The sequence below is a fragment of the Trachurus japonicus genome, chromosome 21 (assembly GCF_045865225.1).
Source record: "Trachurus japonicus isolate A0001 chromosome 21, Traja_1.0".
In the NCBI taxonomy this organism is placed as follows: domain Eukaryota; kingdom Metazoa; phylum Chordata; class Actinopteri; order Carangiformes; family Carangidae; genus Trachurus; species Trachurus japonicus.
Window position 1 is genome coordinate 18,583,976 of NC_140927.1, and position 15,256 is coordinate 18,599,231.

General features: G+C 41.8%; 1 protein-coding gene across 1 annotated transcript; it reads left to right on the forward strand.

Annotated features, from left to right (window-relative positions):
- The first annotated feature begins 12,453 nt into the window (after positions 1-12,453).
- Positions 12,454-14,844, forward strand: sox21b (SRY-box transcription factor 21b). Its single transcript, XM_085765265.1, is given in 4 exon segments — positions 12,454-12,727; positions 12,897-13,461; positions 13,464-13,507; positions 13,509-14,844. Coding segments are annotated over 3 exon segments (741 nt in total). The 5' UTR covers positions 12,454-12,727; positions 12,897-12,914; the 3' UTR covers positions 13,659-14,844.
- The last annotated feature ends 412 nt before the right edge of the window (positions 14,845-15,256 follow it).

Sequence of the window (15,256 nt, forward strand, 5' to 3'; positions counted from 1 at the left end):
CTGCACGGTGTCATTGAAAGCTGAGCTATAGTTTCACAGAGATGATTGTCCACTTAAATATTTGTTTTTGTTCTTTCCGTACATGATGCTTGCATTTGCTTGTGCATATAGAACTGATTTATATTGAGATATTGATATCTGATGTCAGGCCTCTGTTGTGTTCCAACTTATTGACTGAATTAGTTGAATCAAATGACAAGAAAAGAAATTGGTTTATTTCAGAGATTCACACCCCCCTCCCCTCTCCCTTCCTCACCCCAAACTCTCGTCTTTGTTTTGATTTATTTCATCCTCACAGAACATCCCGTTGCTTTTCAGGGCCCCCTTTGTTCTTGGTGAAGGGGTCTTTTATTTGGGAGAAATCTCCCATCTCAAACCAGCGCTTTGCCTTGATGCAGATCTTCATTAATCTCCAGGGCCACTGTGGGCTCTACAGCAGCCTGCCGTTTTGATGGGAATTGAATTTGATACCGTATTGTGGCTTGTATGGAAGCTAACAATGGCCTGTGTTCCTTCCTGTGTCTGTGCACAATCAGAGAGACCCAATTAAATAATTTGGTACAATAACGGGGAACAAAAGGATACCCAGGCATAAAGTGAGGGCTCCAACATTTGCATTCTACCTATTTCTGTATCATGTTAATTAATTCGCTTTGAAACCACGGGGAGAGGCACAATGGAAAACAGTGCAGCTCATTTCAAAGTATGTCAGAGGATGCTTTATATTCAGGTGACGTGCTAAATCAACATTTTACAATAGAAAATTCACATTTTTCTCTAGAGCGCCAGAGTCGGTCAAAAAGTGACTTTTCATTATTTGAGCACAGGTCTTTTTTTTTTTTTTTCTCAAAAAAGTAAGATTTCACGTAAAGTAAACTTTATCCAGGAAAGTGATCATTTCAGAATTATTCATTTACCATTTGTCCTTTTTTAAAATATTTTGTAGTGAATTATAAAAGAACCCTCTTCAGCTCAGATAAATAGTCCTCCCACCTCTCACTGAATAGAATAATTTCGCATCAAAAATGACTGTCATGATAACTTGCTCTTAATGAACAAGGGGTGAATTGTGTGATATATAACTGCTTTTGTTGGAGGCAATATATCATATTCAATGAAGGGTAAATGAATTATCCACGAGTGGCCCGTGATAAGCGGTGATGGGACCCATATGGAGCTGTCAGTGGACCGCTGGTGGGCTCTCCTAGTCCAGCCGCTGTAATTGAAAGAAATGAGCCATGGAGCTGACACATTAGCAGTCTCCCTAGAGATGGACCACACAGCGCACACACACATTGGTGTGAGCATCCACACACACATACACATTTTCATTTTTTTTTTTTATACATCATCTACACAGACTCTATCTCACTGAAGGTATAACCCAGACAATGTCAGCCTGGCTACCGCAGGACAGCGACCTACTGTAAGTGAGACAGGGTGTAAGATTGGGTAGGTCTCCGTCTGGGTTAACGGGATAATGAGAAACTGCCCCGCAGTGAGTTAATCAGCTCATCGCTCTCCCAGCACTGCCATTTATTTGCTGTTTATTCCCCAGCACAGGGCCCCCAGGGGGAGGCCTGTCTGTGAGGCAGCACCTGCAGCTTCCCCGACGCTTGATTTAGAGCTGTAAATGCTGCTTGTGGGCCAGATTACGCTGGACAGTGATCAAACCTTATTTGCACTCTGATTAGACAAACTGCTCCTTGCACTGACCAGGCTGAAGCAATTCTCCTTTAGCAATTTTATACTGCTGCCCCGCGTAAAAATGATTAACACCGCCTGGATGAATGTGGCAGCCATATTCCCGCCCAGCACTGACACTCTGAAACAGGTATCAGTTCTGCTGCTATCAGTTCATTGTTATGATCATATAAAAACGTATTAAATGTTCATCAAAAACCTTGTGGAAATAATCACAGAACCTCCACTGTTTCAGCAGTCGGTCACAACAGAGCAAGCAAAGAGACATTTGTGTCAGTGTGTATTTGATTATATATGGCAAGCTGAATCAGCAAACACCCCCACACACGCACACACACACCCATACACTCCCAGTTTGTCTGACAGCTTGATCTTATCGCTCAGTTTGAAGTCTGAAGTTGAAAAAAAAAGACCAGTGTATGAATTAAAACGGTTCTTTTGAATTTTGCCCTAGATCTTCACCAATAAATTCCTCCTCATAATTGTAAAATTACAAAAAAAAAAAAATCCAGGATACTGCATGAAATTCACGCTGCGTATCGCACTCACCTTCCTAAATGTGACTTCTGATATGAAGAGACTAAAGGCAACCATTGCTACAAATTGGGGGGGTTATATCGCATTAAAAGCCAATTTGCAAAATGTATCTGCTAGAATAGCGGTTGATGGTGACAAGTAGCACTTATGGCTTTCAAAACAACCTGTACGTGAATGACTGGGACAAACCCCCTGCCAGTATTTAATTAGCACTTAACATGCTTAGCTTTGACAATGGCTAAGCATAATGGTATTGATATTGCTAATATGACCCAACTTTCTAGCAATATTTTTCATTCTGTTTCATCCCAGTCATTTTAAAGCGTGAAAGTCATTGCAGTAAACATTTCCACACATTCAAGTATAGTATGTCTATATTTTTTTCCTGTTCACATTTTATTTTGTCTACCTCCTATGTGCAATCCAGGCCTATGCATTCACACAAACACACACACATGCACACACACATGTACACACTCCCCTAGGAACAGACAATATATCCTTTAACCTTCAAAAGTATTGTGTTGAGAGAAGGTCCCCTGTTGCATTCAGAGTGGAAGGCACTCCAGCTCGGTCATTGTACAACAGATTTTCATACTTAGGTGGCACACAAAGCCAATGCACCTGAGACTGAATAGGTATAGTTCACTGACAAGGTCTCTTTTCTTTCATCTACCTCTGTGCAAAGGCTAGCAAAGTACTAATGAAGCCGTTTTCTGATCTGCTATCTTTACCCCGATGCTCCCTCAGAATGCCTCTCCATCATTTTTGTAGTATTTACTGTATTACCATAACCCTGATGCAAGCCTCCTTTAGAATTATGCTGAGCGACTCACAAACAAGGCAAAAAGGAATCATTGTGAAGAAAATGTACAGTATAAACAGCCTACAACAGAGTAGCCAGCAATGCTCATAATGGAATATAAAAGCTTTCATTTTTTCCCCTCATTGTCTCTCCTCCTTCTCTAAACAACCTTCCTTTTTCAGCTATCAGAGCAAAGTTCTTAGAGAGAAAATGAAGTGCATTCATGCATCCTGAAAGAGGCTTTTAAGGTTGAGTACAGCTCAAACAAAGAGGGTGAGCTACGGCTGGCCTGAGTATGACTCAATGTTTATAACCTTGCCATGCAGAATTTAAGAATGCCGAGGAAATGAATGAATCCAGCTATGAAGCACATCCAAGCCACAAATCTGGGAGACGCACTGGTATTCTTCAGCACGTTTTGTCAGGGTTGCTGAGGTGATGTGATGTGTTGTAGGTTTTGTGAAATGTTCCTGGATAATTAAACTCATGTAGTCAAAGCTGAAAACTATTGTTGCGTTTGAGTTGGAGAACTGATACCGTGCAGACGTGATACAGATTTTTTTTTTCTTCTCTGGAGGAAATAACTCTTTAGAATAATATTATTGTATTTTCATTGATTCAGAGGGCTTAAATGATATGCATCTTCAAGATGAATGTATGGTTACCATAAGATACAAAGAGCATTTTTCTTAGCTGTCAAGTCCCCTCCTATCGCTCCCGGCCCCTTTCTCTCTTCATTTTGCTAACTGGTGCTCAAAGCTTCTCCTCCGCTGACCAAGCATCAGCTTCCCTGTGCTGATAAATGGGCTTCTTTGAATTGATGGCAGGCTGGAGGAAAAAGAGATACTCCTAGATAATGTGGACACAGTTTTCATTTCTTGTCACCCAATTAAACTGCAATTATCCCAAGTGCAGGAGAGGAGAAAAGTGGAAAGAATGGCCAAAGAATGGGAGAGCGAGGCTCCCTGGGACACTCTCTACCAGACACATTAGCCCAGATTTGCTCCATCCTGATAAAAGAGACTCATTTCTTGCACTTGACAGTGCACAGCGAGTGGCAGACCAGCTGCAACCTGGGGTTTAGAGAAGAATGCCTCTACAACGTTTGTGCCATGCCTCAAAGTGGCTGGGAAGAAAAAAAGATCAAAATGTGTACAGGTTGTCGCCCTATTAAAGCTGTGTGGTATTTGTATGGCACTCCATGTGTCTTTAGCTGAGGACATCAACGTTTTATCCCTTAATAGCCCATATAGGTTTTTTCTTATATTATTATTATGCTAATGCCCAAGGCACATTGTCACCGGGAACAAAAGTGTGCATTTTGTGAAACCTTTGTCATCCCTGACCGATGTAAGAACCCTGGAGTCGACTACACAGGGGTTCAAAAACCTTCAAACAATCCCTTACCCTATCCAAAAGTGCTTTGACCGAGAGCCTACTGTTCCTTCAAAAAAAAATCGACCACTGCTTTAAAAAAAAGGGGACGCTTCCTCTGTGAATTATTTGCCTCCAGATGAATTAAGGTCTGCGTGAGACTCTTCCCCTGGCACAAAATCTAAGAAGTAAATTAATGTCTTTTGTAATTACTGTTCCTCTTAGTAATTATCACACAGGACAATTTATGGATTAACATATTGATTTCACTCGACCCTTGGCGAGGCTTAATTTGGACAGAGGAGATACTTTTGGCTTGTGCTGCCAAATGCAAACAGACCCTGGGGGGCCCCTGCTGGAGCTCTGCTCTTTAGGCGTGTCACAGCGTCTTTAGCAAAACGTCCCATGGGATGATGATCTGACTCTTGCGGGGTTTGAGGTTATGGCCTATCTATTCACAGTGGAGCTCTGCATAGGTATCGACTTTAGCCAGACATTTACAAAAAAAAAAAAAAAAAAAACACTGCAGGAGTGAAAAACTGAGAGGAGCATTCGTAAGAGTAATTCATTAATCTTCACGCAGGCGATTAGTGCTTTGAAGTCTTTGATTTTGAAAAGCTATGTTCCTTGCTCTACTATCCCTCCCCTCACAGGCTGTTTAGATAAACATTGGAAGTAAACAGATTAGTTAAAATCATTAGGCAAACATCTTAACACACAAACACAGGCTGCCTGCTTTGGAATGCTGATAAGTGCAACCCCTCTGCAATGGCATCTAACGGTGTTGTCGCGTGCCCTGTGTGCGCTCGGGATGAGCGTTTTGTGGCAGTAATGCATTGCTGATTATGGAGAGGGGAGAATACTCTGTCAAAACGTGATCAATATTTCCTATAAGTGCCTCCACCGCTGTGCATGAGTAATGGCCTGATTAAGTGGGCAACATGAGAGAGGCAAGTATGAATGCCCCCCCCTCTCTCTCCACCGCTCTGTGTCCATCAAATAATGAGATCACCTGAGACAGCCACCGTCAACACCACCACCCTCACCCTCACCCACCGCCTCGACCTCCCCCTTCCTTCCCTACACACCAACACACTGAACAGGACGTGCTGACAGGACACTTGCCCTCCCATTGATCATATTGTCACTCAAGCCAGTGCTTAGCAGAGAACACACATTCACTCACATACACACACACACACACACGCGTTTGGATACAGAATGCAGTGCAGATATCACTAATTTTTCCCTGCGTCTGCAAGATGAGCTCATACACATTTTTTTTTTTTTTGGGGGGGGGAGGGCGGTATGGCCACATGTTTTGTCCCTGAGGTATGTAAGACAACACTGCTATAAAGGGCTCACCTCGAGAGACATGACACTCAAATGCAACAATGAACCATCTGCAGGAACTCGGTTAATTCACTCCTTAGAAAAGTAGGACTGTGTTTTTTTTTCTCTCAATTACATGGTTATTATCTTGGTCACTTAATCTCCTCAAATAAGATTGATTTCTCTTTTCAGGCTGCGTTAGAGTGCCTCTGTCAGAAGGCGCTCGGGCCATGGGAACCATAGAGTTCCAATGCATCCTCACAATTTTCCCATTTGATGGAGGTCACAGTCACTACGGCTGTTTCTTTGACACACTGATGAGTAGACGCACAAAGGCTCTTTCATTGTTACAAGTGATCGAGAAGAGCACGGCTATGCGCACAATGCATGACAGGAAAAGATGCAGGACTGCGATTGTGTCATAGAAATGCAAACACACACACCCTGAATTAGTAGACACAGCCAGGTAATGACAGGCAGGAATTGGACTTAAAAGCAACAGAAATACACAAATGAATGTTTTTTTGTTTTTTTTTTGTGGTGTAACTCAATAAAACTTAAATACTGTTTCATATAAATGTGATTGGAGTCATTGTAACTGCATCAAACTCTTCACAGCACATCTTATTTGAAAGAGAAGAGGCTCTTCAATTACTTTTTCCTTTACCTTTAGCTCTGACAGACAATCAACAATGCATCATACAATAAAACGGAATAAAAAAAGGTCATCTTTAATGGTGAACCCATGAATAATTTAACAGTTTTGCCGTTTGATTTCATGATATTTAGCTTTCAGTTTTCAGTTTTGCGGGCGTGCACATATGAAAGACCATGAATGCGAATAAATCTCGACCTTTAATCTCAACTTTTCACAGTGCTTTTCACCTTCCGCCCATTCAGCCCAGATGAACACAAATCCATAGCTTCAGTTCTGCACTTCCTATTCACAACATCACGGAAATTTGCAATCGGGGGTCAAAGGTGAATAATAAGCTGCCAGCACTATACTGTCAACTTTCATGCAAGTGCCTTTGACGTTGTGTGCAATGTGAAAGAAAAACTGTCACCTACTGGATTTTTCTTTCTTTTTTTTTTACTCTGAAGGACGATGGCACACTATGAAAGCCCAAATAGCATGTTACTGCCCTGCCACGGGTTCAAGGAGATTGGATCAGTTTTTGTTTGCGGAGCGGCATCAATTCAGCTTCCACATAAAGAGTGAGAGACTAGGAGAGGACTGAGAGAGAGCAGTCTTTGTGGGGTTGAAGGGAAGGGGTGGATAAAAAAATTGCCTTGGTGCATCAGTTTTCTCTGATCCCAACTGCAACTATAAATGTATCTGAGAGATGAGCTATCTGTTGCGGGCTGTGCCACAAGCAGGTCTTTTCTTCCCTCTGTCCCTGTGATGAGTTAGCAGGACCTGGAGTGATAAAGCTGATAGAAGGGGCTGCTATCAGGTGGCAGTCTGGGTAATTACAACTCTCTATTTGGGGCTTTGCAGTGATGCTGCAGCGATAAGGGGGGGAATATAATGAGGAAGAAAGGCCGGCGATAATGTATCCGCTAAATGGTTCAAAATAGTCTATCATGGGAAAAGTCATCTCAGTGCCTGGAGGTAAACAAGTATCTGTGGATTTGAACCACAGGACTCTGAGACACAGAACATGTGGAAGGTTTAAGCTAAACACACACCCTGTGGGGGGTGTAGCAGTAGTCAGGGTTCAAAAAATCTGACTTTTCACAAAGGGGTAGGATAGGCCGCTTCTTCTTCTTCTTTTTTTTCTCTTTTTTTTAATGATCCAGGAAGTCGTTTGATTGCCGCTGCTGTTTTGTTTGCCCCTCAGGGTGCAGAGATATTCTGCAGTGTGAGATTACATAAAAAATACTTTGACAAGCGGCGGTTTAAAGATGAAGGTCTTATCAACCTAGCGGACTCCACTTCCCTTCTGTGTAGCCATTCTCCTTCCATAATGTGCTTTCAAAGTTTGTTGTATCTGTCAGTTCAGGTCCTCCAAGATTGAACTGACAATCTCCACTCTCCTCCCTCTTTACCATCATTCAAGCATACACACATACGCACAAAGACACACACACACACACACACACACACACACACACACACACACACACACACACACACACACACACACACAGACACACAATCCTCAGGGCCATTTGCCTGTTCCAGTCCCCAGTCTTTAATACAAACTCCAGTGTGTTCTATCTTGTATGGCTGTTTCATTGTGAATTACAGATTCCCTCACCAGGGATCATGACCACTATCAATAGTATTTTCACTAATGTGATTAAGTTAATACTGTGCTCTATGAGAGGATTATTTCTCAATTCCTCTTGATATGCGTAATATTTAGGTTGTGGTTGAGTAAATATTTTGGTTCTTCACCAAAATAATTCCCACTGAGACAAAGACGTGAAAGTCTGCCCTAAGGAGCAATAAAGACTGTATAATTAGAATGATTAAAGAACTGCACAACTAATTTGGCACTTATTGAATATATTTAGAGAACACAACGTTCAAAATAGGTCACATATTTAAACCACAAAAAATATTAACTTTATTCACATTAATTATGTATTTATTCAGACATTTCGCGTGACTCATTTGAAGTGATGCTGAAGTCGGCATTGTCTCTTTACCAATCCGATCATTATACTGCCTTGCACTTAAGCATATTTTCTCCGTATTGTAGGAGCTGTAAAGAAACCTCATTAGACGGAATGACTTCTAATCTAAATGCAATCATCTTTAAATAGTAATCAATTGAATCCTTTACAACACTAAACTGTTTGTCATTAGCACTTTATCAAAGGCTCACTTAAGATAAGATTCTGCAGCTAATGGCGTGTGATGGTGACAAATTGACTTTCAATACTCTCCACATACATCAGGCAGTGGAGACTTTTGTTCCTCCGTGTGTGTTACATGTTTGCTTTGCTGGGAAATGTATTTGCAGTTTTTATTTTTTTTTATTTTGTTTCCTTGTATTTGATATGAATACCTCTGCTTAAATCTTCTGCAATTGGAATGTAATTCATCTACTGATTTGTGGAGAAAAAATAAAAATAAAATAAGCAACATGATGAAAGGAGTTAACTGAAAATATAAAGTAATTACGTTTGAAACTATATTATATTCCTCCCCACTTAAATCTGCAGCATTATAATATCAGTCATGCTTTGAAATGTGTTTTTAGCTAAATTAATGAAACGTTTTGGTCCACGTTTGTGCCGCTTATCTGCAGAATAAATCCTTAATCAGAAAATCAGCTGTAAAAAGTGGAGCATTTGGCAGAAGCATGTAGGGATTAATGAAAAAAAAAAAACATCATCAGATGAAAATGAGAGAACTACCTTTTTCCTGCTTTCTGCCTTGGCCCTGGCCTGCGTGAGAAGCAGCTGAGCTGAAAGAAGGTGGTGGGGGGTGGATGGGTGGTGGTGGTGGTGGTGTGTGTGTGTGGGGGGGGTGATCCAGGCAGAGCTGTGATCAGACAAGCTGAAAGAAAAACCACACCAGGTACACAATCAGGGACCCCTCCCTCCTCCTCCTTTCTTCAGACCTCCTCGATAATGAGCAAACTTTCATGTGGCAGTAAATACTCTCTGCACTCTGTGGGGTTTGAAGTGGCAAACAGAAGATATTGTTGTTTACCCTGCTCACTTTTTTTTTTCTTCTTCTTCACCAGTCGAACAAGAGCCATCTGATAGCGAGAGGTCAACTTGTGTTCCCTTGAAATCAATTTATTTTAAGCCTTGATTCCCCTCCCTGCTCCTCCAGTGGGAGAATAACAGCGAACACCTTGAAAAGAAAGGGGAGGTAAAAGTACACATCACTACAGTATTCTTTATAGATGAGGGTTTTTATGCAAACTGGGATTATCCAGGGATCCTCATCAAGTCTCTCTATAATTTGCTTTTTGCTTTATCCCAGAGTTATGTGGAGTGTTGAGCAGAATAAACTGTTTGGTGCTATCATGAAGATTCTTGCACCTCCGGGGGCTCCTATTTCAGAGTGATGGCTTTAGCACTTTGGAGTGAACTGTGTGCGATCTCTCCGGGTAGGAAAATGTCCCCATGGGCTTGTTGTTGCTGCTGTCTGCCTTCTATTTGCATGATATTTTTCTATTCAGTCTTATCGTCAGTGTGCTGTGAGGTGGGAGTGCTGGCTCCGTCTCAGAGGCTGGACCCGGGCTTTATCGGCAGGTAATTCTCCCACTCTCACTAACTCATCTTGAATTATTTAAGTGTTATTTCCAGAACCCAGGCAGAAGTAAAAAAAAAAAAAAAAAAAAAAAGGAGGAAGAAAAAAAAAAACACAGACTGGAGTGTTGTCAGTGTTTTTTTTGTCCTCAAATCTGATCTCAATTAAATTACCAAATTGAATAAATTAATGTTTTCTCAGTCTGCAAAAAATAATAAGCTGTTTTGTGGAATAGATACAACAAATCTTGACATTATGATGAGTAGAGAACATACTGCATGGCTGCACCTGCTCCTGTTAATGCAGGCTCACAACTAGGCCCAGGCTCCATCTAAAATCCTACAAACACATGTCACTGAAAAGAAAGAAGAAAAAAAACACACACACACACACAAGTCAGTGAGGGCAGGTGTTGCTTTACATTGACAGACAGTATTCAGCTAATAAAAACACTAATAACTAATACAATGGCTTCATATTGCAGGGTGGTGTAATGACAAATTAGGAAATCTCTAAAGAGGCCAGGTGAAGAGCGTGCACACTGAGCTGCACACCTCTATGACTGTCAACTCCTGATAAGAACTTTCCACCGCAACTTATTCATATAATTCATAGCAATTTTTTTTTTTTACTCTTTCTGTTTTTCTTCTTTTTTTATAACCCGTTTGTGTCATGAGAGGAGGATGCTCCTGCGGAGTGAGTGGAGCGCTTCATTGCCGGAATGTTATCGAGGTGAATGACAAGCCGACAAAAAAAAGAGAGAATGGAAAAAAAAAAAACTGGGGCGCACGGTGTTAAGAGATGCTGCGACTGAGCTCAGGCTGCAGGTTTTTTTTTTTTTTTTTTTTGGTCTCATCTGGTCCTTTATATATATATATATATATATATATATATATATATATATATATATATATATATATATATATACATACTGTATGACGCGAATCATCCTCACCTTGTCAGATTTTCCCACCTGAAACAAAAGAGCCACCGCTCAGTCAATAAAACAACCTTAATCCCTGTGAACACAACATTTAAACACAATCAGATAGGCTCAATAAAGACGCTGTCCCTCATAAAATGCACATCCATTTGGGATAGGACAGTGTCATCACTCCACTTTCACCCTATTCAAAGTGGGTTTTATTATTTCTCCAATACCTGCAAATAATAATAATAATAATAATAATAATAATAGTAATAATAATAATAATACCATTCCACATTATATATTGTGTATACGCTGTAAACCTTTGATTAGACTAAACCGTTGAAAAGTGCAACAGAACATGAATTGAATTTGACACCCATTCATATCGACCCACAGCCTAATTCGTCATTTATAATATTGTTCGATACAGCCCCTGCTCCATTTCCCCCCTTTTTTTTGTACATATATAATTATGTACAACGGGGAAGGTGCGAGAACAAACCACTTAAACCTACAATTTACTCAACAAGTCCTGCAGATAACTGTAATTGCTTAGTTGAATATTCGACAACCTAATTTCAGTTGTCGATTCGCTGCCCTTGGGAAAGTCCTTTGAAGTGAAAGTGAAAAGGGGGGATTTCAGGAAAGTAATTAATTTCACCAGGCGCGATTAGAAACACTTCAGACCCTCCTCAGCATTTGCGTATTTACGACAAATGCCACAATATCAGAAAATTAAAGAAGACATTCATTTACCTTTTCTTGTCGTCTTAACAACACTTACTTTTCAATGGCAGCAGTCGCCACCCATGGGGAAGGGGAAGGGGCAGGGTCGCGCGCAAAGGGAGACGCGACTGACATGAAAGGTGAGAGAGGAGTGACACCAGCAGATTCAAGCTGCTTCGATTGTCAATTAAACAAATGAAACAGAGAGGAGGGGGCGATTAGGCGTGTAATGACAAATGTTTGTGGTGGGGGAAGAGCTTCTGTCTGTTTTTTTAAATAGTAAAAAAAAAAAAGAAAAAGAAGAAGGGAAGAAAGAAAAAGTGATTGCTCAGTTTTCACACTCATTCTGAACAATAATGCAACTGTCTGCTGCATGCACACCTCCACCAAAGTCTAACACGATCAGAGGGGTCAAACATGCTGCTGCCATCCATCCCTCCATCCCTCCATCCATCCATCCATCCTCGCGCGTTCCAGGTGCATCCGTTGCCTCAGTGCGGAAGTTAATGACTATACACACATAACTAAACACTCACAACTTGCTCATCAGAATGAATATTACACACAACGTGAAACTAATGGGGCCCATCGCCAAGTCGAGGTCACCACTCTCACCGCTAAAAACACTATAACACACAATAAAAAAAACACATATATAAAAGGCTACGAGAAGCGTTTCCCCTTCAAACTCAAGGTGGCATTTAAAAAAAAAAAAAAAAACGCTCAGCGCTCTCGGATGCGTGTTTAGCGCTGCTGCGCATGCGCCAGCGGCACTTTCACTACCTGCCACACGGTCCTGTATTTCACATGGGGCAAGCGGGAGTTTTCATCCACTTGCGCAGATGCTGCTGCTGCTGAGTGGTGGTTGACAGTCTCAGACGACAGACGAGCCCGGCGTGTTTTTTTCCTTCCTCCACCCTCTCTCTCTCTCTCTTTCTCTCCCTCTCTCTCTCTTTCTCCGGCTTGCTGAAGGCGTATCACTGATGGATGCCACCATGAAGCAGAGGAACACAAGTTGAGCTCTCACAAGGACGCAGCCACTTGTACTTTTATTTTCCGAGAAGATAATCCACGTTGGGATGAAGAACTGAATTCTAAAGTAAGTAGGCAAAGCATGAGCTGTAGTTGTTGTGGGTGCAGGCTTGGATTTAAATGAGTGTTTAAACTTTTTTTTAAAAAAAAATCTGTCTTGTTCGTGATTTTGAGTTGTTTTTAGATGTGTTTAGTCTCCCCCTTCTTAAAAAAATGCGTTTTCTTTCCCCATCCAGAGTGCGTTTGTGCCAAATATGTCAAAACCAATGGATCACGTCAAACGCCCGATGAATGCTTTCATGGTTTGGTCCAGAGCCCAGCGCAGAAAAATGGCTCAGGAGAACCCAAAAATGCACAACTCCGAGATCAGCAAGAGGCTGGGAGCGGAGTGGAAACTTCTCACCGAGTCTGAGAAAAGGCCATTCATCGACGAAGCTAAGCGACTGCGAGCGATGCACATGAAGGAACACCCAGACTATAAATACAGACCGAGGCGGAAGCCCAAGACTCTGATGAAAAAAGATAAGTTTTCTTTCCCGGTGCCCTACAATCTCGGGGAGCACGACGCACTCAAAGTTAGCGGGCTTTCCACTGGAGCACTTTCCGACTCCATCATTGGGAACCCTGATAAGGCGGCAGCGGCTGCGGCGGCCGCGGCGGCGAGGGTTTTCTTCAACCCGTCCATGGCCACGAACCCCTATTCCTTTTTCGACCTGGGATCCAAGATGACCGAGCTTTCCCCACCTTCGTTTTCGTACGCGTCTCCGTTGGGCTACCCGCCGGGAGGCGCCGCTTTCACCGGGACTGGCGGTGTCGGTGGCGGGACGCACACCCACACTCACTCACATCCGTCCCCTGGAAACCCAGGCTACATGATCCCTTGTAACTGTACGGGCTGGCCCTCAGCAGGACTCCAGCCGCCCTTAGCCTACATTCTGCTGCCCGGGATGGGGAAACCTCAACTTGAACCGTACCCTGCATACGCTGCGGCGTTATGATAGGCCCACTTTTTTTTTGGACTTCTAAGAAAATGAAATGTGAAAACAAGACAAAAAAAAAGCTATTCATGCAAGAGTTTTATTATGCATGCACAAACTTGTACATGTGATGAAGTGCTCGTCGTCTCAGATATCACATGTGTATGTATATTGATTAATGCCTTTATCTAAGGTACTGCTTATTTAGAGAACTCTCTAATCTATTATTACCCAGCCATCACCTCCTCTCAGCGCAGAGGAAAAAGGACTCAAGGATGGCACACAGACATGCACACATTTTAGAAGAAAAGGGTATCAGAACAGTTTGTGAAAACTAATTTTTAAAGGTACCCTGTTCGATTCCTATCTTTTTTCCTTCTTTCTTTCTTGTTCTTCTTCTTTTTTTCTTTTTTTTTGCAAGTTGCACCTGCTTGACTAACCTGTTGGAATCAATGGCGGCAGACAATGGCCACATTCAGATCACAGGAGCATTTCCTTTCAGATAGGTCTAACATGTTGTTGGGTTCTAATTCATGGATCAGGGAGGATTGTCACAACACCCCTCCACCCTCAACCCCACTCCCCCTACCACCACCTCTACTACTGCCCCCACCCCCACCTCTCCCCTCTCTCTCTTGAATGACTGTAAATGTGTACAGATAAAAATGACTCTAGTTTATTTGCCGTTATAGGCTTAGTGTTTGAGATAGGGCCAGGAAACCTACTGTATTTCACTAGAAATCCGGTGTACTATATTTTGAGTTTTTAAACCGTTTTATAGATGTCTGTAATATTTATTGTTTAGTGGAATCTATGGTGACTCCCCCAGGACAATTTTAAAAAGGACAAGACTAGTTCTGTAATATTTGCACATGAAACGTAGAGGATGTAATTTATTTTCAATTTCAGTGCATTGCAACAGACCTTTTTTTTCCTAATCAGTAAAGAAAAAAAGTTCAAATTTTAATGCAAATGGAAGTTTATTCAAGGATTTCATCATTTTCTTGATCCCTCAACCCCCCCATCACCACCACACCCCCACTCCTCGTATCATGTGCAGCAGAAAAAAAAAGTTTTTAACTAACTCTTATGGAATTTGTATGTTTTTTGTGTTTTCTTTAACCTCCGTTATGTACTTCAACCTATTGCTACTGTTCACTTGTTGAGCAAAAAGGACTACAATAAAGCGTATTCGGATTAAAAAAAACACGGAAGGGAATCAGCGGCTGTAGTTCTTGATGAGATGAACAAGATTGTTATCTTTTCTTTTTCCTGCTCCTGCCTCCTCAGTCCAGGTAAAGTGTAAGGTATCCTCCAAAGGCCGCTTTTGTCCGCGCTTTCAATGGCTTTATACTGGAGTGAAGGGGGGGATATCTAAATCAGCCCATTGTAATCAAGAGCCAAAACCTTATTTATCACAATTTTAATCGTGAATAGAAAGGAAGATAAAACTCTGAGCTTTCTTTTCCCAGGGACACAGGAGAGAGAGAGAGGGAGGGAGAGAGAGAGCAAGCTGCAGAACAAGCTCGTCTTTGAGGCTTTAAAACAACCTGAGCTGAGTGTGTGCGCTTCAAAGTCTGGAAAGAAAAAAAGTACATTTAATATAGCCTAATTCAAAA